This window comes from Bipolaris sorokiniana, assembly GCF_000338995.1.
Source record: "Bipolaris sorokiniana ND90Pr unplaced genomic scaffold COCSAscaffold_7, whole genome shotgun sequence".
In the NCBI taxonomy this organism is placed as follows: Eukaryota; Fungi; Ascomycota; class Dothideomycetes; order Pleosporales; family Pleosporaceae; genus Bipolaris; species Bipolaris sorokiniana.
Window position 1 is genome coordinate 133,915 of NW_006911901.1, and position 21,180 is coordinate 155,094.

At 48.9% G+C, this 21,180-nt stretch overlaps 8 protein-coding genes across 8 annotated transcripts; 5 read left to right on the plus strand and 3 right to left on the minus strand.

Moving 5' to 3' along the window:
* Positions 1–389: 389 nt before the first annotated feature.
* Positions 390–8,159, plus strand: PKS7 (polyketide synthase PKS7; the record flags this gene model as incomplete). The annotated part of the gene is made up of 2 exons (XM_007701743.1): positions 390–5,714; positions 5,776–8,159. The coding sequence occupies 2 exons, from the start codon at positions 390–392 to the stop codon at positions 7,927–7,929; spliced, it is 7,479 nt and encodes a 2,492-aa protein (XP_007699933.1). The 3' UTR covers positions 7,930–8,159.
* Positions 8,160–9,103: 944 nt separating this feature from the next.
* On the plus strand, positions 9,104–9,749 carry COCSADRAFT_356844 (uncharacterized protein; the record flags this gene model as incomplete). Its single annotated transcript, XM_007701744.1, has 3 exons — positions 9,104–9,269; positions 9,325–9,395; positions 9,450–9,749. The coding sequence occupies 3 exons, from the start codon at positions 9,104–9,106 to the stop codon at positions 9,747–9,749; spliced, it is 537 nt and encodes a 178-aa protein (XP_007699934.1).
* A 380-nt stretch (positions 9,750–10,129) lies between these two features.
* Positions 10,130–11,066, plus strand: COCSADRAFT_36601 (uncharacterized protein). Its single transcript, XM_007701553.1, has 2 exons — positions 10,130–10,695; positions 10,760–11,066. Exons 1-2 carry the CDS (start codon positions 10,185–10,187, stop codon positions 10,957–10,959), a joined length of 711 nt encoding a protein of 236 aa, XP_007699743.1. The 5' UTR covers positions 10,130–10,184; the 3' UTR covers positions 10,960–11,066.
* A 119-nt stretch (positions 11,067–11,185) lies between these two features.
* On the plus strand, positions 11,186–12,576 carry COCSADRAFT_320304 (uncharacterized protein). Its single transcript, XM_007701745.1, has one exon. It carries the CDS (start codon positions 11,412–11,414, stop codon positions 12,303–12,305), a length of 894 nt encoding a protein of 297 aa, XP_007699935.1. The 5' UTR covers positions 11,186–11,411; the 3' UTR covers positions 12,306–12,576.
* Positions 12,577–12,765: 189 nt separating this feature from the next.
* On the minus strand, positions 12,766–14,152 carry COCSADRAFT_36603 (uncharacterized protein). Its single transcript, XM_007701554.1, has one exon. It carries the CDS (start codon positions 14,045–14,047, stop codon positions 12,848–12,850), a length of 1,200 nt encoding a protein of 399 aa, XP_007699744.1. The 5' UTR covers positions 14,048–14,152; the 3' UTR covers positions 12,766–12,847.
* A 446-nt stretch (positions 14,153–14,598) lies between these two features.
* COCSADRAFT_89186 (uncharacterized protein) lies at positions 14,599–14,766 on the plus strand (the record flags this gene model as incomplete). The annotated part of the gene is made up of 1 exon (XM_007701746.1): positions 14,599–14,766. A coding segment is annotated over one exon (168 nt), but the record flags the coding sequence as incomplete, so codon positions are not given.
* A 1,605-nt stretch (positions 14,767–16,371) lies between these two features.
* COCSADRAFT_116922 (carbohydrate esterase family 5 protein) lies at positions 16,372–17,704 on the minus strand (the record flags this gene model as incomplete). The annotated part of the gene is made up of 5 exons (XM_007701747.1): positions 16,372–16,401; positions 16,651–16,877; positions 16,962–17,044; positions 17,104–17,215; positions 17,366–17,704. 4 exons carry the CDS (start codon positions 17,702–17,704, stop codon positions 16,701–16,703), a joined length of 711 nt encoding a protein of 236 aa, XP_007699937.1. The 3' UTR covers positions 16,372–16,401; positions 16,651–16,700.
* Positions 17,705–19,430: 1,726 nt separating this feature from the next.
* On the minus strand, positions 19,431–21,083 carry COCSADRAFT_320343 (glycoside hydrolase family 43 protein). The gene has a single exon (XM_007701748.1). The coding sequence runs from the start codon at positions 20,847–20,849 to the stop codon at positions 19,644–19,646; it is 1,206 nt and encodes a 401-aa protein (XP_007699938.1). The 5' UTR covers positions 20,850–21,083; the 3' UTR covers positions 19,431–19,643.
* Positions 21,084–21,180: the final 97 nt, after the last annotated feature.

Here is a 21,180-nt window from a genome sequence, read left to right on the forward strand (position 1 = left end):
GATGCAATGGCACTCTTGAATTCAGGGCAATAGTGCGGCTGTTCTTTCAGAACATAGGGTTTTGCGGGTAAATATGTTCTTGAATCAATCGTTAAGTGCCCCAATGCCATGGTTGGACCTGGGTTTTCGTTTGATGTAATTCTTTTTTTGTCGGAGCTTGACACCTAGCTTCGTGTTCGTTGACAGACACGCTACTACCGGAAAAAGTACAATGGTATGCAATTGCAAAGATAGGCCCGTGCACAAAAAGGGTGGATGGGTTTGCACTGGAAGCAGCAGATGCGGTGATAATGTATATTATCTGGCTTGCTTCTAACCATCATTCCAATCTCAGAGCATGCTCGGTTGTCAAATTGTATCAAAAACTGTTCATGCGTCAAGTCAACAAAATGGAGCAACAACCAGACCCAATTGCCATTTGTGGCATGGCTCTCCGCTTGCCGGGTGCGCTAAGAACACCTGCCCAGTTCTGGACATTTCTCACCGAAAAGAAGGACGCTCGTGCGCCCATTCCTTTCGAGCGCTTCAACGCCGAAGCCTTTCATTCGGCTTCTGGGAAATCAGGCTACATTAACTCCAAATATGGCTACTTTCTGGATGAAAGCGCTGAAGTGGGTGCTCTCGACACTTCTTTATTCCGCATGTCACAACAAGAATCAGAGCGCATGGATCCCCAGGCAAAAATCCTTCTCGAACTTGCAAGGGAATGCTTCGAAAGTGCTGGCGAAATCGACTGGCGCGGAAAAGACATTGGGACATACGTCGGTTCATTTGGAAATGACTGGTTAGAGATGGGTACAAAGGACCGTTTGGACAAGAACATGTACAAGGTCACCGGGCATGGTGACTTTATGCTTTCAAACCGGATATCATACGAGTACGATCTCAGGGGTCCGAGTATGACTATACGGACGGGATGCTCCGCATCACTTATGGGCTTACATGAAGCCTGCCTCGCGATCCGGAATGGAGACTGCAGTGCCGCTCTGGTGGGCGGCAGCAATCTGCTCTGGAGTCCTGATACCATGGCTGATATGTCCGAACAAGGCGTTACCTCGGCCAACGCGTCCTCTCGATCTTTTGATGCAGATGCAGATGGGTACGCTCGCGCAGAAGGTGTCAACTTGATTTACATCAAGCCGCTAAGTGCTGCTATCAGGCATGGGAATCCTATCCGTGCTATTATTCGTGGATCTGCCATCAATGCAGATGGAAAAACCCCGGGGCTGAGCATGCCCAGCTCTTCCAGTCAAGAGGACATGATTCGCAGAGCATATCAGACTGCTGGGATACCAGAATCTGACATTACGCGAACCGCATTTGTTGAATGTCATGCGACGGGCACCCCTACGGGTGATCCTATCGAGGCTACAGCAGTGACTAACGTGTTTGGAAACGGTGGGGTGTACATCGGGTCCGTCAAGCCGAATGTTGGCCATTCCGAGGGTGCATCGGGGATTACCTCTATCATTAAGGCGGTCTTGGCTTTGGAAAATCGCGTCATACCACCAAATATCAAGTTCGAAACTCCAAATCCCAAGATACCATTCCTTGAAAAGGACATCAAGGTTCCCACCGATTGCATCAGCTGGCCCAAAGACAAACTGGAGAGGGTTTCTGTGAACAATTTTGGAATTGGTGGTGCTAATGCTCATCTTATCCTCGAATCTGCCGCTTCGTATGGTGTAATCTCAGACATACCCGATTCTGAGCGAGAGAAATCGGCTTTCGACTCTGTAAAGTTCGGCAAGCTGTTCCTCATGACAGCGAACACATCGGAATCATTAGAGATGCAAACACGGAGCCTTTGGCAATATGCAATGTCCAATGACACGAAAGCTGAGCATGGTTCCTACACACTAGCTTGCCGACGCGAGCATTTCGCTCATCGCGCATTTTCTGTGATCCAAGCAATGTCTGTCGACTCACATGCTGGCGTATCTATCGTGGGGGCCTCACCACCGCGACTGGTTATGATATTTACCGGGCAAGGTGCTCATTGGCCGCGTATGGGTATTGAACTTTTACAGTCTAACACTACATTTGCCTCTTCTATCAAAGAAATGGACCGTGAGCTTAGAAAGCTGCCAACGCCACCTACCTGGAGCATTCAAGAAGAACTGGCCAAAGACGCAGACTCTAGTAACTTGGGCACAGCTGCTATCTCTCAGCCAGTGTGTACTGCAGTTCAAGTAGCTCTAGTCGACGCCCTAGCCAGTCTAGCGATCAAACCACACTCTGTGCTTGGCCATTCATCAGGAGAGATAGCAGCGGCATATGCAGCAAACAGGATATCACGTCGCGCGGCCATAGTTCTTGCTTACTACCGGGGCCTCGTATCGCAAGCTGCGACTAGGAGTGGTGCAATGGCTGCAATCGGTCTGAGCTGGAATGAGGTGACTGCATTTCTTCAAGAAGGTGTTGTCCTTGCATGCAACAATTCACCTTCAAACGTCACCATTTCAGGTGACGAGGCAGCTGTACGAGACGTTGTAGAAGCTATCCAGACCAGAAACCCCGAAGTGTTTGTGCGCATGTTGAAAGTGAGTACTGCATATCACTCACATCATATGCTCAATGCTGGGAATGAATATGAGGAAATGGTAGCATCATTCCTGGAAGATGAAGTTCCTCACAACAGTACTTCTACAAACCCGGAGTTTTTCTCAACCGTAACCGGCCTGTCATTGCCAGATTCCAAGTGCATTGACGCGCGGTATTTCCGTCACAACCTCGAATCACCTGTCCTCTTCCTCCAGGCTCTCAACAGCCTCTTAACTGAGTCTGAAGATGCTACACGTCGTAACCTTTGTTTTCTCGAAGTGGGACCTCACAGCACGCTCTCAGGGCCTCTTCGACAAATCTTTCAACAAAATTCTGTTGTCCATCCGTACGCCTCATGCCTCCATAGGGAGAAAAATGCAGATGCAACATACCTCGTGGCTTTGGGTACGCTCTGGCAGCATGGTTTGGACTTCGATCTCCACCGCCTAACGAACCCACTTGGTACTGCAAAAGTGCTCACAGATATGCCAACATATCCTTGGTATCATGGCAAAGCACATATTTCTCAAAACCGCATCACCCAAGCTTGGCGATATCCCAAGTTCCCACATCACGAGCTTTTGGGATCGCTCATATTGGAGAACAACGAAGAGCAGCCTAGCTTTCGAAACATATTTCAGCTGGAAAACGCTCCCTGGATACGAGACCATAATATCGATGGTGATGTAGTTTTCCCAGGTGCTGCATACGTTACCATGGCTGGAGAGGCTTGTCGGAGACAACCCTTGTCTGACCAGGACCACAAATTTCTTGGATTCAGTGTGAAGAACATGGTCATTGGCGCTGCGCTAATTCTAGAAGAAAACAGTCCAGTGGAGATAGTGACATCTTTAAGAAGATGGCGCATCACGGACCATTTGGAGAGTAATGGATGGGAGTTCACGATCTCATCATTTTCAGGCACTACGTGGACGAAACACTGCTCAGGTTCGGTCGAGGCAATCCATTCCTCACCCTCTTCCCCAGCAGTGCCCGAAACTGCTTTTCCGCGGAGAATCGACGCAAAAAAATGGTACCAGGCCATGTGGCACCTCGGGGCCAGATATGGGCCCTGCTTCCAAGGATTGAAGGACATTGAATGTACGCCAAACAAGAACAGTGCCAAGGCTACGGTATGCGATAAGACTCCAGATGGTTCCGAATCGCACTATCTGATACACCCGACAACGATGGATGTGTTTTTCCAGACAATGGCTGCAGCTGCATGCAATGGACAAGGACATGCAACCGACCGAATGAGTGTGCCAACATTCATCAAGCGCATGGACATCTATGACTGCTCCGGCGATCTGCAAGTACATAACTCAGCAAAAGTCCTAGCACATGGTAAATTCCATGGTTGGGGTTGTGCCATTGGTCAAGACGGAGCGCTTGCTATGAAGATAGATCAGATCAAGCTCATGCCTCTGGATACGGCACTTGAGCTGGATCTCCACGCTGGTGCTTCAATGACCTGGCGTCTAGAGCCCAGCTTGACAACTATATCAACTGTTCTGAAGCATAACACCGCGTCCGCCAAACGAACGCCACTCTTGAAAGAGTTCACTTTGCTCCATATCCGAAAAGCTTTGGAGCAAATTCAAGCCATCAAACCAGTATCGGGTACGATGGAAAGATATGTGGCCTGGATGAAGCGTCAAACCATTCCAGATACGTTGCGATCACTGGAGACTGTCAGGTCCGAAGTCAAGTCCTTGTCGTGCCCTACGACTGTGGACGCGATTGTGAAGATTACCGAAAACATCGTCAAGTTGGTTTTGGAGGAAATTCCCGCAATAGAGTTCCTTATGGCTGATAACATGTTGCAAAAGATCTACGGGGAAGCGAAATTGACCGATCGAGGCCCATACCTGAAGCTTCTCGGACATCAGAAACCGAACATGCGTATCCTTGAGATTGGAGCTGGAACAGGAGGAACAACTCACGAGTTTCTTTCGAAAATGGTCAATGATTCAGATGGGGGCAAATTGTGGTCCAGTTACACATATACGGACATCTCAGCAGGGTTCTTCGGTGCTGCCAAGGAAAGATTCAAAGACCACACCCTAGAATACAAGGTTCTGGACATTACAAAGGACCCTGTGACTCAAGGATTTCAACGTCACGATTACGACCTCATTATCGCTACCAACGTTATACATGCTGTTCCTAACCTCCAACAAGCTCTATGTAATGTGCATAGTCTATTAAGGCAAGACGGCACATTTTATCTTGAAGAACTTTGCCCGGATGTGAAATTCATAAATTGCATCATGGGTCTTCTTCCTGGATGGTGGATGGGTGAACAAGATGGGCGTGCTGATGAGCCATATGTCCAGCCTGACAGATGGAATAGGGAGCTTCGCGCTGCAGGCTTCACTGGAGTAGCTGATTACATGCTAGATGCTCCCCGTCCACACCAGGACAATGCATTCATGATAGCCTACCCCGCAGTCAAGGAGGCATTACCCAAGCTTGTCACGTTGCTTTTTGATGATACCACACAGCAAGTGGTCGAAGATTTGAAAATTGAGTTATCACAAAATGGCTATTTCGAAACAGTGATCCAGCACTGGGATGCAGTCGAATCAGTGGTACCAAAGAGTGACATCATATGTTTACTCGACATCAACAAGCCTTTCTTCTTTGACATTGAAGCTTCTCGTTTCGATAAGTTTCAGCACTGGCTGGCGCAAGTCGCGGAGTCGAAGAATGGCATTCTCTGGCTGACTCGAAGTTCCCAGCTCAGTTGCGAGCACCCTCGATGGGGTCAAACACCTGGAGCCATGCGCACCATCCCGAAGGATATGGGAATCGACTCAGCGATATGTGAGCTTGACCGGCTGACGAATCCGAGTTTGAAAGCTGTGATCCAGGTTGCGGAAAGGTTCTCTCGTCGCCACATATCAAGCCACCACTTGGAGCAGGAGTATGCGATTGAGGATGGAAAGATATACATACCGCGATTGTATCCCTTGAACGTCAATTCAGAGCTTTGTAAGCCTGACAGTTCTGCGACTACGCTCCCTCCAACAGACAGTGGCGAACTCAACCTAACACTGGGAACAGTGGGCAGACTTGATACGCTCCAATGGACCACGTGTTCTTACGAAAGACCAGGAGAGCATGAGGTTGCAATTGAAATAATGACTACAGGACTCAATTTCAGGGTAAGGCTCACAGACATCTACACGTAGTTCCTGGGGTCAGGCATATAGCTAACCGCTGCAGGATTTGCTGACCGCTATGGATCTCATCGAAGCACCGCGCCAGGTCCTCGGATTGGAAGCGGCAGGAATAGTCCAGGAAATTGGATCAGGGGTTGACCATCTCCAACCAGGGGATCGTGTCGTGGTTGTCGGTGGCACAAGCTTGTTCAGGACAACCGCGGTCGTACCTAGCACCAGTTGCTGGAAACTACCCCACTCTCTTTCCTTTGAAGAGGCCGCAACTATGCCATGTGTTTTCATGACGGTCATACATGGATTGTTGGAGTTTGGTCAAATGCACAGTGGACACACTGTTCTGATTCACTCTGCATGTGGTGGAGTTGGTCTTGCCGCCATTCAACTGTGTCGCATGGCCGGAGCAACGATATACTGCACAGTCAGTAACGAAGAGAAGATGCAGTTCTTGGAGAATGAGTTCAATATCCCACGTGCTCACATCTTCAATTCCCGCAACAGATCCTTTGTGGATGATGTCATGCGCGCTACCAATGGTGCTGGAGTGGATCTTGTGCTCAACTCTCTTTCTGGTGAGCTCTTACACGCGTCCTGGGAATGCGTAGCGGAGTTCGGCAAAATGATTGAGATTGGGAAAAGAGATTTGCTAGGAAACGGCCGTGTCTCTCTCAACCCATTTGTTCTGAATCGTAGCTTTCATGGCATCGATCTGGCTCATCTTATCGAATCTCGACCGGCAGAGTGTCGAAGGCTTTTGGAGAGAACGATTGCCCTTTACGAAGCGGGTCAGATAAAACCAATCTTCCCCGTGAAAACGTTCAAGTTATGTGAGGTAGAGCAATGCTTCAGGTACATGCAACAGGGGCGACATATCGGCAAGATTATTCTATCTGTATGTGGTTCCGCGGATGAAACAACCAGGTCAAAAGACTTGATCACGGCACATCCCAAGCGCAATCCCACTTTTAATCCACAAGCATCTTATTTGCTTGCTGGTGGCCTTGGCGGGCTAGGTCGTGTCGTGGCCAATTGGATGGTCGAGTACGGCGCACGACACCTGATATTTCTTTCTCGGAATGCAGGGGAACGGGAGACCGACAAAGCATTTTTTGAAGAACTTGAATATCAAGGATGCAAAGTGACAGCAGTAAAAGGGAGCGTTGCCATTGCCAAAGATGTGGAGAAGGCTATTGCTGCTGCAACGGCCCCTGTGCGTGGTGTGATGAACATCTGCATGCAATTGCAAGATATGAGATTCAACCAGATGACCCATGAGGCATGGACCACTGTCAATGAGTCAAAAATCAAAGGTACATGGAATATGCACAACGTGTGCATGTCTAAAGAGATAAGTCTTGACTTCTTCCTTCTCTTCAGCTCGGTCTCAGGTTTGTCTGGCAATTTTGGCCAAGCAAATTATGCAGCGGCGAACACCTTCCTCGACACCTTTGTGCTTTATCGACATTCCCTGGGTCTGAACGCTTCTGCTGTCGATATTGGTATGATGTACGACCACGGATATATCGCTGAGAATCCGCTCGTAGCGGAGCGGTTGCAGTTGCTTGGGTCGTATGGCATCCGGATACCACAGCTCCTGGATGCCATCACGCTCGTTCTAAGCACCCCTAGATCCAAGCCTGAGAAAAGCACATCGCGGACATGTACGTCTGTGTTGGCTATTGGTCTCCGTAGCACTCTACCACTATCTGATCCTACAAACCGCGTAATATGGAAGGACGACCGGCGAATGGCATATTACGCCAACCTCGGCTTGAATTCGAACGCAACTTCAGGTGCGACTTCTGACGGCGATAAGCCTACCCAGGGCATTAGAGCTTTCTTAAAGCAAGTTCTCGCTGAGCCAAAGATCCTTGACCAGCCCGATAGCTCAGTTTTCCTCGCGCGACAAATCGCAAGAAAAATCGCGCTTATGCTTCTCCGACCACTTGACGATAAGGAAGATAGTGAGGTTGATATATCGAGCCCGTTGCAGGATGCCGGTATGGATAGCTTGGTCGCTATGGAGATGCGGAGATGGTGGAGGACGACGTTTGGCTTCGACATTACCATGCTGCAGATGGTTGGAGCTGAGAACACAATGGCACTTGGTGAACGGGCTGTTGAAGGGCTGAGAACGAAGTATGCAGAGGTTGAAGAGCAGCCCGTATCCTCGACACCTGCGGTCGTTGTATCGGCTTGATTCAGAGGTCAGAGGACCTTGGAGCATAATACGCACTAGGACAAATACGGGGACGAGAAGTTGGTTGGAAAAAGTCGCACTGCTCATTATGTGCCGTTGATCAGAGTTTCCCTCGTTTATTCGCACTCTTTCAGGCTGCCCACGCTTGTGAACCATTTTTAAATCTACCTTTACTCGTTATATTAGCATTATTTGGCCCCATATACCCTCGCGATAAGCGCCGTAGAGCCATAATAAAGAAGTTCTTTTAAATGATTTTCAAGGTTTGCTGTCTCATTCTCAGATTGAGCAAATAGATGCACTATAGCCAAGAACGTGCCTTGAAAGGCGTCTTATTCTTTCGCCACTTTACTCCTAACAGGAAGGTAGAGCACGGCTGTAAATAAGGCGCACAACCCAAAATCGCCTATTCCTCTGGTAGATGAATTCAGGATGCAGCTACTGATAAGACTACTACACTTGTCGATCGATTAAGGCAGTGGAGCAGTTTGGGGGCTATCTTGGGTAGAACTAGTGCTTAGCCAAGCTTCCTGAAGTTACTTGTAAGAGGAAAGGTTTTTGTACGCCCCAATGTCGATTAGCAGTGAGGTGTCAGCCATACACGTGACTTCGGTAGTCAATTTTAATATTATACCCCCGATACTCAAGTCTAGGATTTGCAAAATGACTGCTGTGTTTTTTTAAAATGTCTTCAAAGTACACTAGAGATCTGTCAATGCTTCTCAAGCGCGCTGGAAAACTTTTGAGAGTATTATATCTCATTGAGAAATCCGATATTCCTGCTGTCTCTATACCAACAGTAAGATTTTGTATAAATTATAGGCTATTGACACTGATCAGAGAACAGGTTATCGTAGCACTTGCGATATCAGGGGTGCCCAGTGTGCCCTTGTTTATCAAGGGAGTAGTTTGGTGCCAACTGCATCTGCTGGCTTTTGAAGTATGTGCGCGATGGTGATGCTCCGCTTTAAAAACATAATATACTAATATGCGCATAGACCAAGAACCAGGTGATTTGGACTAGATTTTGCAAAGTCATGTAGCTGGTACTGATGCAGTAAATAAGATTGTCGGTCTTCAAGAAGATCGCATTGCAAAACCGCATCGCCCACTTCCCTCTGGTCTTATCTCGTTGGAAGACGCCCACATACTTTACCGCTGCCTTTTAGTATACATGTGGATCGCGGCTCTCTATTGCGACACTCTTGTTTGCACCATTGCATATACAGCCGCGATCACGATTTACAATGAAGGCGGACTTGCTGCTTTTGCCAGCTTGAAGAGTGTTATTGGAGCATTCGGCCTGATGTGCCAGTGTTGGGGAACTACAGTTACCTTTGGTGAGCGTGCAATCTATGCAGATTGTTTATTCAAGCCTATACTAACGTGCGACAGCTAACGGAGAGAATTTGCATGGCAAGAAAGCCCTGGCAATTCTCATTTTCGGTCTCATTTTCTCAACTACTGTAAGTCCGTGAGCAGCAGGCAAGCAAAGGCTAAATTGATTTTCTTTGTAATAGGGGCACGCCCAAGATTTCCGTGACCGGTCAGCAGATGCAGTTATGGGCAGAAAGACAATACCATTGGTGCTTTCTCAACCCCTGGCCAGGTGGTCGCTTGCAGTCTTGATCGCGGCGTGGACAGCAGGCCTGATTATTTTTTGGCAACCTCCCATGGTTGTCAATATCGCTTTTGCAATTCTTGGGCTTCGAACATTGGGCGGCTATCTTATGAGTTATGAAGAGAAAGACGATTCCGTGTCGTATGTTTATTACGGGGTAAGATTGTTCTTCGAAGCTAAAACAGCAAGGAAATGCTAAGATGTTTGCAACAGATCTGGCTGATGAGCAGTAACATCCTGGTCTTCTTTCCTCGAATGAGGGGAGAATTCAATTAAATAAGCTTGGTGCATGGAATAAGTTAGTTAGATGGATGATAGACCATCAATAGGAGGAGGCCAGGGGAGTGGCAAAGGGATCATAAAGGAATGGGTTGATAGTAAGCATGTATGGTACCAAGAAGAGATTCGTTGTTAGCCTCTATGGATTTGGATGAGGACGAGCTTAGAATTATCCTGGTTCGGTCTTGCTGTCAGTGATGGTCATGAGTCAGGGTAGGACGGACAATGCGCTAGCTTGACTAGTAGAAGACTGTCCGAGCTCCCCGCAGACGATGACAGCATAGATTATCGCTCGAATCATAAACTTTGACCTGCAACAGCACACAGCGTCGCCAACTCAACTGCATATTCCAACATGGAACCAAGCATATCCAGATGTATCCGCACGTTTTCACGACGCTCGATACAAACACCATGCCGTTCAGATGTGGCAAGATGGAGGCCATCAGTATTTACACGCCCATGCTACGCACAACGGCTGCACACGACGCGCCCTGCCCTTGTCCAGTCCCGAGCCCCAAAGACACGCGACCGAGGACCGAAAAGCAATGAGGATACTCAGACAGACTTCAGTGCTCTAGATTTGCTCCGCAACACAGCGGCTCCTGCCACCTCCATAGACGCATGTACAGGCGATGGCTTCGCACTCAACAACCAAATGCGCATCAGCGGCAGCGGCGTCTTACTTGTGGGCGGCGAGGCATTCCGATGGCGGCCGTGGCTATATGAACAACAAAAAGAAGGCATAGTAGGAGAAGGGGGTGCGGGCGGAGATGCAATGACTGGCAGACTGCTGAATGCCAAGAGACAGTGGGAGGTGCCAGAGCAGGCGTGGGGTGTGTTGGAGTTGGTATATCCTAAGCCTGGTATGCGGCAATTTGGCCTTTTAGTTCTTTCAAAGACATCTTTCAGTTAACAATATCTTGATAGATCTCCTAATCATCGGAACGGGTCCGAACACTACGCCTATTGCGCCTGCGGTTCGCAAGTATCTGAACGGCCTAGGCATTCGACTCGAGATTCAAGACACGAGGAATGCAGCTGCACAATTCAATCTTCTCGCGACGGAGCGCGGAGTTGGACAGGTCGCGGCGGCGTTGATACCGATCGGGTGGAGAGAAGGTCGTTGAGAAGGAGACTAGCCAACGGATGACATGGCCCTAGAAGATCACAACAAGACGTATTCCAAGGGCACCGGCTGGCAGTGGCGGTGAACACGTATGAGTGAGTAGGCACATCTCATTTGCACTCTTGTCATTCCACCTTCGATCCTACGTGCTGCCACTGCTTACGTGCTGCCACTGCTTTGTACATTTTCCAATCCTTTATTCCCGGCTGCAATCAGGCCTTTACATACGACACCACTCTATCTGTCGTTTTGTTAGCCTTCCTATCCGCAAAAGTCCCTTTCATTTCCCTACAATCACTCAGGTTTCCCTGGTTTTGTCTCGACCGCAAACGCGCTCGTCATTAACTAGCAAAGTGACCCACCCGTACCGGTTCCAGCACCCTTCTGCCTACCCTATCTCTTCGTCCAACCTGTATCTCTTTGGTTGCCAGCATCTCGCAACAGTACAGGCATATGTATCTCAACCATTTTGTTGATAGACCGTCAGCTGTGTTTGCACTCCTTTTCCGTCTGGCTGCCCGAATCTTCCAGAATGCGTTCAACGCTGGTACAAGGTGGGGTTTCGGCACACGATTTGGGGTGGGAAGCAGGGAAGCCGTCAGGGACACGACGCCTTTACTTAAGCAAGACCACTCTAGCGCCTATCAACCCCATCGCGACATGAACCACCTCTTCACCCCACATGCACCACCAGCCTTATCAAATCTTCATAACCCGCCGCTTCCGCTTGCACCCAACGTCGGCTCCAAACTCTCGGCCCTCGCATCCCTGCAATCGAGGACCTTAGTCCTCGAGTCTTCTCTGGCTTGTATGCAGATTTCAGAATCAGGCAATAGTTCACACAACATGAGCATATCTAGTACCGAGAGGCAGTCGCTACATGCCATACTTTCGCCCGTGCGCGAGGACTTGCAAAAGCTCAAAATATTGACACCCGAAAGTCTGCCGCCCTATAGCCCACGCGTTCGAACCAAGAGCCACGCTCAGATTCTTAAGCACAAGCTTCTACCCATTGGTCAATTTATTGTCACCTATCTCGATCGTGTACCGGAACATGGTCGAGGGGCCCTGGAGCTGCAGTTATGTCGCCTTGTCGCTACGGAATACTGGCCATTGCCTGTCGACGACTCCACTCATTTGAGGATCCAGGAAATATATCGAAATGCTCTCTTCAGGATGGGTCAGCACACGACAAGTATTCCAGCATCGGACCATCACCCAAAGGGTCCACTGCCCGGCCACTCACTTGCCAAACCATCTTCTCCCACAAACACGCCATCTTCTAGCTCGGTCAACAACACAGAGATGGATATTGGTGGTGGCAAGTCTCCAGACCGAATGCACTAGCTCGACTAGGGGACCGGTTCAGACATTGCCACAGTGGATTTGCAAGATGAAATGGGTTTGGTGGGCAAACACTGGTTACTCGTGGTGTGGTCTCTTCCACTTTTCGAAAAAGTGGTGATGTTCTACTTGGTAGCATAGTATACTATACTGCCACTCATCAATGACTGGAAACACAAATGAGCTCTCTCTGGTAAAGTGGAGCAGGTACTTTTGCAGAAGGCTGCTGGTATCTGAGTTTGATTTGAAGACAAGGGCATATTCAATGTTGTGAATGCTCATGTTGTTTTAAGCAATCCCGATCATTCCAAGTTTCTTTATTTATGGCTGTTTATTCCAAAGGCTCCGATTTGTACACTACCTCCTTTTGTCAGAAATTACTTTCAACATTACTTTTCTCTCAACAGGCAGTGACGAAGACAATAAGTGAAGCACAAGATAGCATAGATTTCAGTGAGCATAGCGTGGTGTAACTGTGCTTAATTCAGAATTTCTAGATTGAAGTACTGTCAATTCTCATCAGTCACTAGCTAGAAAATCACAGCCTAATGCACACCGAGCGCCTCATAAATCGCCGCCACCAATTTCCTCGTTCTGTAGTTTCCCATGCCCTTCTTTTCTCCCTCCTCATTCTGTCCCAGGCCCGCTTTCTCCATCTTGTTCATGACATACCCAATCGTAACTTTCCTCTCCGCATCCGCAATGCCCTGGCTACCACCCCAACCGCCCCAACTCGCGACTCTGCCCTCTGGCAGATTCTCGTTCATCGAGCCCGCAGCAGGCAGTGCGAAACCAAGACCGAACCGCACCGGGATGCTGATGACAAGATCGGTGCCGTGCTGTTGGGTGGTGAAGATCTGCTCCGTAGTCTGCTGTGACAAAAACGACGATGGGTTCTCAGGTGCAGAGAGGGACACAGCAGAGAAGATGCGGACGAGGGCGCGGGCATTGGAATATCCATTTGAAGCTGGTAGCACGGATTTTCGCCACAGTTGTTCGTTTGCTACCGTTGCGTCCATACCGGGGTTCTTAAGCAGCGTCCTAAAGGCGATGCTGTTTGGATCCTTCATTGCCGCAGCCACGCTGGTCAGATCCGTAATTGGGGGCGGTGGCACAATTTCTGCCACCCTGTCCCAATCTTTTTCCTGTGCACCGAATTGAAAGTCTGCATCGAGCGGAGTGGTGATTTCGCGTTTGACGAATTCGTCGATGGGGAGGTGCGTGACCTTTTGGATCAAGCCGGCGATGAGATGGCCCATGGTGTAGGCGTGATAGCCGCTTGCAGTACCCGGCTCCCACCACGGCGCCTGCTGGGCCAACAGGTTTGTGCTCTTTTCCAAATCACATATATCTTCAAATGTGACGTTTTCGTCCCAGCCGCTCAGCCCCGTCGCATGGCTCAGCAAATGCCGCACCAAGACCCCTTCCTTCCCGTTTGCCGCAAACTCGGGCCAGTACTTTGATATCTTTTCGTTTGGTTCCACAAGCCCACGGTCGACGCAGATGAGAAGGGCAAGGGCGGCGACAATTTTTGCACTTGACCATACGCATGTGATTGTGTCTTTTTCCCAGGGCTTGGTTCGCGCGGCGTCGGCGTAGCCGCCCCAGAGGTCAATCACATCAGTACCGTCGACGTTGACGCAGAGGGAAAACCCCAATTCTTCTCCAGTGTTGAGGTAGGATTGTATGAGCGACTTTACTTTGGTAAAGCGGGGGTCGCAGGTTCCGTGGACTTGGGCTGCCATTGTGCAATGTTGAATCGAGTGATAAACTGATTGGAGAGATAAACAAAAGAGTCGTCGCTGACAACTTCCTTGCTATTCCTGCTACCCTTTCACTTATGGGTTGAGAATTTTTTAGAAGCAAATGACATGCTAAGTATACATATATAGTTCTTGTTTTCTCCAAGATGCAGGTAAGCGGGGTTCCGCCAGCGGTATTCCACCGCTTTCGATGCTGCAAACCCGCTCCAAGTCAGCTCATGGAATTCATTCCGTACTCTGAACTCAGCCACTGAACTCAGCAATCTAGCATTGGATAAACAATGTGGACTGCTGTTATGGTCCGCCTTGTTTTTTTTTAACACCCTGCCCGCAACTCGTCATCATACTGCGCATTACCCTCCAAAAACAAAATCAAGTCGTTCGTCTCAAGCATACATCATCTCAGTGCGATTCGCGTATAGTCGTCATTAAATATTGATGCTCTTGATGTTATCACACTTTTGGGCGCCGGCAGCCTTCGTAGAGCTACTAGCAGACTTGTACAGAGCCCGTATGCGGAATACGTTCCACACCTCGCTTCCCATATCTACGCCGATAATTCGATTACTGAGACGTTACCTGGGTTTGTTCTGTACAATATCACAGATGGCATCAAGGTGATGTATCTATGTTCTTGGTTCACACATCTGCTATTGTGTCAAGACCTATGCTGGCAGGAAACTACACTCGAGATAACGTAACAGCGAGAGCAAACGGTGCCTGGTTGAGTAACTACTTGCAATATCGTAATCTTCTTCCAACCCTTCCCCATGAGGTCGAGGTTTTAGACAAGACATCGAGTCTGAAGTTCGGTACACTAATATCTCCTTGCAATTAGTGTGGTGGGAGTAAAATAATTAGATGAAAAGACTTGAGGATAAACATATCTGCAGAAATTAATGTGTGGGGCTGAGGGGTAGGGTCGGTTGTCCAAGACCATATTTGGCGTTTCCGGTGAAGAAACACGAAGCAGGCTGCATACCTGCAGATCGTGCTTGGTTCAGATTGCTGTCTGCTTCGGAAGAAAGTACAAAACGAGGTGATACAGTAATGTCAGCCTGCATATTTCGCTACGTGAGTGGCTGGACCTTCCCCAAAAGCCCGTTGTCAGGTCATGTGATTGCCGCCCCGCGGTGATTATTATCTTCTAATGTGGATGGGTGTTGAATCCCCACTACTTATCCTTAACTAGGGAATGAATCCTACTTGTTACTTGTGACACTGCCTTAGCTATGAGCACTGCCTCACAAGACGATATTGAGCCTTATTTAAGCTTGTCGCGACTCTCTTTGTCCTATCGCCATCATGTCGCACACAGCGCAAACTGAGAAAGGGCAGAACATAAACACTACAGCTTACTCCTTTTTTGCTGTTGATAGCTGCGTAAAACCCATAGAAGATGGATCCAATCCACTAGATTACAACACTCTACCAGGGTGGCCTAGAGAACCTCAGCCGCTCCTGAGAAGCAACCTCGTCGTCTGGGGCGAACTAGCTTTCTTAACGTCACCTACGATGTTTCTAGGTATGTCTAAATGCATTTTCTAAGAATAAGTCAAAATTTAATTCCAAACTAATTCTTAATACTAGAGTTTAGCGCCTATTGGCGCGATTTTAGTCTCTCAGCAAGACATATATAGGCAAAAGTAAGGGCCAAGTAGTCTGCATCCTGCGTCGGCGTTTGGCCCTTATTGATTCTAACGGAACGAAGACCGTGCTTTGGAAACAGACGTGCCCTAACCTTTTGAGCTACTCAACTCCAGGCACCAATCTAGCTAGTATTCCCGTTAGGCAACCCCTACTCATCCTCTAGATGAACTAAACATCTGGACTCTGGCACAATCTAGAACTACGTGTCACGGATTCCTTGGTTTCAACATTGTCGTATGTAATGTGGGATACTCGCTGACTGGTCCCGGCTTCTCGTCTGTCACCTCAGTGACATACAAGGCAAAGGTCGGCGCCGCCGTAACCTTCGATGTTGTCATGTTCAGTTCCCCCAAAGACTTTCTTTTAATCATACGTGGTTCTGCAAGTTAACAGTATTGATTGCAGAGGCTTGGTGCCGAAGAAGCCTCGTCCATACTCATGCTAATAGTCCGTCTTTTTGCTTTGTTTGGAATAGATAGACAAGGATAAAACTTGAGTAGTATCAATATTAGAAGTCATTACTTTCATATATATATAGTATATTCTACGTCAACAATGCTGTACTAGCCGAGACGGCTTCAGATCTAGGGAGTGCTGCCCAAAGACGGACTCTTGTAAGCCAGCAATCCTTGCCACCGGAGATTGTTAGACCCACAGCTAGGACATGTTTTTGAGAATGTAATTTGCTACGTTATATCGTGGTTAGCATGTAAGCATGAACGTCAATCTTCCACATAGTGACTATGAAGCTTCTGATGCATGTACACTCTGCGACACGGCCTGCCTGAAAAGATAGCTGCGAAAGAAATCTTTATGGTAATGATAGGTTGATAAATATTGACTACTAGCATTCCCACTCGTACTTATATATTCTAATAACGACAGTCTTGTATTGACTTGATTGCTTACATCCAGAGTTGTAAGAGGAGACTAACCTTTTCGCATCGCTGGGAGCTCTCTATTCGAGAAGCAGAGCCGATTTGATTCAGAGTTTGGTCTTGACCCAAGCACCTGCTTCCGTAGAGAAAATGTTGAAGTAGCTGGTATGCGCGCTGGGGTCACGACCTCCAGCACACACATTGTCGCCCGATAGACACCAAGCGCGAAGCACATTGGAGAAGCGGTTGAGCGAGGTGAGCTGGGCGCCTGTGCGGGGATTAATCTGTACGTATTTACGTTAGCAAATGTCCATTAAGGGGGGTATTCATACGCTATCGCTTGATAGCTCCCAGAGAGATCCACTTACGCCGTTAAAGCTAGCACCGGATGCAGAGTTGTATGATTGGTTAGCCGTGTGACGGACGTCGCCCCAAAGAAGCGCGGCGCGGACTGCGTGATAAGTTCTCGTTAGCCGGCTAGGTTGATATTATAGGATTCAGACAGCTCACTCTTGTTTCCGGGCGAAGTGGAAGGGTTGAGACCGGTAGTAGTAGGACTGGAGCATCCCAAGCCCGTGTTACCTCCGCCACCGCCGAGTATATCACCTACGACTTGAGCACCCTAGATGAAAAATCGAAGTCAGTACAGTTATCGCCTTACTGAACTCAAAGTTGCTAGGCCAGACCAACTGCTGGGTCACAGTGACCATTTCTTCAAAGTTAAACTAGCCACCCGGTTGCTTAGTACTGCCTATTAAAAAGAGCCACATACCTGCGAGTACCCAGTAAGAACCAATTTCGCATTTGGGCAACGGCTCGCATAAGCCGTGATCTGGGCAGTGCCGCCAGTAACGCCAGCTGACACCGAGCTGCAGTACGATGGGCTAGTGCTGGCCGGGTAAGTGATGTCCTCGTAGCCGCAGTTGCTGATACCATTGCAGATGGCTGACACCACAGAACTCTGACGGCCGGGATAAGGCTCGCTGGTGCCACGGGCAAGGAAGACGTGTACATTATGGCAGGCGGTCTGGCGCTCCTCGACCTTGACCGCCGGGGCAGCAAGTGCAAGTGAGAGAAGGCCGTAAGTAGCGAGGATAGTCGTGGTAAGCATTTTGTTAAAGAGGGGAAGGGGTTTGCCTTGACTGATGGCGAATTCTGGGAGTGCAAAGAGTTGAGTCGAACTGAGTTCGTCACACAATTTGGTGCTATTGATGTAGAGACAGCTACGGAGTTATTTATACCATATCCCGTCCGACCATAGCTACCTCTTCTAATGCTGTACATAACTGCCGGCTTCTTAATGTCTTGAGTTATTGCTTTTCGGACGTAAGGTTATATGGTGGTTGCATTCAAAGCGCGCTTAGAGAGATGAAAAGAGGAGTTGGGTAATGCAACCTAGCGTATTAGGCAGGACCGCAGTATTGGCGGTCTTACCGATAACGAGGTTAGGCCAGTCGACCTTGAGCCTGGAAACAAGATGCATGAGTGTTGTAAAGTAGCCAGGCTCCCTGAGCGAAGGTGTGACCCCACTCCTGGGTAGCAGGTACCCCGGAGTAGTGCGTGAGGCAGAGGTACAGTTGCGAGGTGAGAATCTCTAGCTCTTTTGCAAGTACTATGCTTTGTGGAAGTCCAGGTTAACCAAGATGGCTAGAAGAACTTGAGGCGTAATTGGATGAATCGTTCTTTACTGGGCAGGAATACATTTTGAAGAACAAACTACAAAATAGGGTGTTGACAACAGCAATTCGAATGGCCGGCAGTCGAAATAGACTCACGTACGTACCAGCAACTGGGTATGATGGCACTAGCTTCGATTAGGTATGTGAACCTACGAACTGCCGTAATTGGCGAGCATGCACGTCATCCACCAATCCTAAGATTGACCTCGTGTCGATCTCTGGGTCTAATCAAGGTTCCACCCCCGGAATTTGGTCACAGGTTTACCCGAAGTTTTGCCCCAAACGCGAGGCTTTACCGAGGTTTGTCAATAAACCCCAGTTTCCCCTCAATGGACTCCATCATGTAACTTCTAAGTTTTCGCACGTGTAAGGCTTGCTGCCTCCAGTGTGCCCCTCACGCTCATCTTCTGCAACTAAAACGGCTTGAAGGGAAATTCTTCAAGAGGTGGTGGAAATGCTTTTCCGGCCTCATCTAATCATCAGCGCAGATGCGTCGATCGGTTTCTCCGCTTCTTCTGTGTCCACGTTCTCACTCTCGAGACACCAGTATCCCCGGTTGTACTTCGATAACCGCTCTCAAACTATCAATGGGATACAAGGATAAGTAAGATGGGGGTGCGAGTGGATCCAGAGCATTCGTCTACTTCATGTCATGGAGGGCAAGCGACACCTTGGCCATATTTGCTCATATTGTTCAATTATATTCCCTATACAGCTCAGGACTATGTAAGACTTTGGTCAGGAACCGCTCTATCTAGGTTGTGTTCAAACTAAGTTTTTTGAGCATATACTACCACTATTGTGCTTCAGGTTTTGTCTGTAGCTACACTTCTAGCAGACGCCCGGTGCTAAAAAGTAGCTTGGTAAACAGGAAAAGTTGTCAGATCGCTAGGCTTTCTTCCAGCGGGTTTATTAGGAGACATTATACGTATATTGTGTTTCATAAGCGAGTTGCTCACATATTAGCTAATACCTCGTTTGCTATTCTTTCGAAGTACGTCATATGCATATTAGCTCTGCCTTGCTGAGTAACACGCAAGCAATTGAGAAAGCTTGATCAATGCTTGACTGCCTAGCTCCAACTAAGCTTCCACGTCTGATCTGTCTCGTCATGCCACTTCTCTGGAAGAATGAAGAGAAACTATCTGAACAAGATTTCCATGAAGATCAAACTCCTTTGTTATACCACTCAGCCCTTGTAAACCGAACAAGATTTGACACATGGCTTCATTTGGGGTACATCTACTTTACACATCTTCTAACCTACTAAAGCTCTAAGCCCAAAAGATCTTGGAGCCAAAACATTTCACTATACAGTTGTCATCATGACCTCCCTCTTCCTCTCCAGCCCCCAATCCAAGTCCAAGTTCCTCACTTCAAAAACTTACTAATCAACCCCTTCCCCCCCTTTACAAGATTCTTCACCTCCCTCTTCAAATCCTCCGTCGGATTTCCTCCTCCCTGTTTCCCGGGCTCCAGATACCCACCACCCGCACCCCCCTCGCCCCCACAATGACCCTGGCCACCACACGTACCCCCGGGACATCCTTGGATAAAATGCTGAACCTCACTACAACATCTCCCACACTCACCCGACCCCATAAACGGTCCCCCGTTCCCCCATCCTACACGCATAACTCGCGCTTTCCGTCCTTCCCACCCCGTCTTCGCGTCCGTAGCATGGAACACGCCCCAGACCTCTGGCCCACCGGGTCCATTCACCAGGACAAAGTTGCCGTGACCAGGTCCATACGGGGGTGAGTCGTCGCGCGCGGCTTTCAGCAGCGGAACGTTTGATTTAGCCCAGGAGTGCGGGTCGAGCGGATGACCACCGGTATAGTACAGTACATTCATCTTGTACTCGTGCGTCCAGCTGCCCGCGCAACTATACACGATGCCCATCCACCGCCCATCTGGCGAGGCTAGAAACTGCGGACCCTCGTTTATACCGCTGCTTCCGGAGAACTCAAACTGCAGGTCGGGCGTGCTGATGCGGATGGGGTGGCCGGTGCATTCGGTTGGGGATACCATTTCGATGATGAAGATTTCCTGGCGGGACTCATCGGCCTCGGTGCCGAGGGGCCAGCCCGAGTAGACGAAGAGCATGGAGCCGTGCAAGTAGATGACTGTGCCATCAATGGCCCATTGGTGTTCGGGCAGACCTCCCAGACGGCCAAAGAAATTCCACTTGCTGGGCTCGAGGGGGTCCTCATCGGATGGTGGGCCCGCAAGAACAAACATGCGGTGAGACTTGTTGCCGTGCTTTGGGTCGTCGGCGGCAAAGTAGACGTACCAGCGTCCTTGGATGGAATGCAGTTCTGGCGCCCAGATATCGCCTGAGTAGGGCTGGTTGGGAGGTGGCCTCCATATGACGGTCTTTTTGGAGCGCTCTTCGAAATCGAATAGGGAATCCGCAGACCAAATCTCAATGTGGCCGCCACACGTAAAGGTCATGTAGTAAGTGCCCTTGTCCCATAGTACATAAGGATCAGCGCAGCTTCTCTTTGTGATTGTGAGTATGGAATCGTTGTATGGTGGTCGTTGTCCCTGGTAGATTGGTTGCATTTGCTGGGCCATGTTGGCGATATCGAGCTACGTTGTCGGATGTTCAGATCAATACTACAGTCTTCCGATAATGAGAAGCAAGAACACATGACAATGATAATCACAGCAGACAGTCATTAGCACCAAGAGGCTAACATGTCACACGCGTAACACCTGTGTGATGACGTCACTTCGGGCCTTCATCGTCTTGGATTGCAAGGCAAGTATCAGACAACTTCACCCCATCCAGGCTGTCATGAGGACGGTGTAGCCACAAGCAGTTTAGAATTTTTCGGTCTAGATGCCTCACGCGAAAGAAAAAGCAGGGTCTCCTCTACCGGTGTGTGGCGTCGTGATGCATGGC

Excerpts from the sequence above, each read along its gene's own strand:
- COCSADRAFT_36603 (XM_007701554.1), bottom strand. The coding sequence starts at position 14,047 with ATGGCAGCCCAAGTCCACGGAACCTGCGACCCCCGCTTTACCAAAGTA.
- COCSADRAFT_320304 (XM_007701745.1), top strand. The coding sequence starts at position 11,412 with ATGTATCTCAACCATTTTGTTGATAGACCGTCAGCTGTGTTTGCACTC.
- COCSADRAFT_36601 (XM_007701553.1), top strand. The coding sequence starts at position 10,185 with ATGGAACCAAGCATATCCAGATGTATCCGCACGTTTTCACGACGCTCG. Across the intron at positions 10,696-10,759 it reads GTTGGTATATCCTAAGCCTG|ATCTCCTAATCATCGGAACG; the intron begins GTATGCGGCAAT and ends ATATCTTGATAG.
- COCSADRAFT_320343 (XM_007701748.1), bottom strand. The coding sequence starts at position 20,849 with ATGGCCCAGCAAATGCAACCAATCTACCAGGGACAACGACCACCATAC.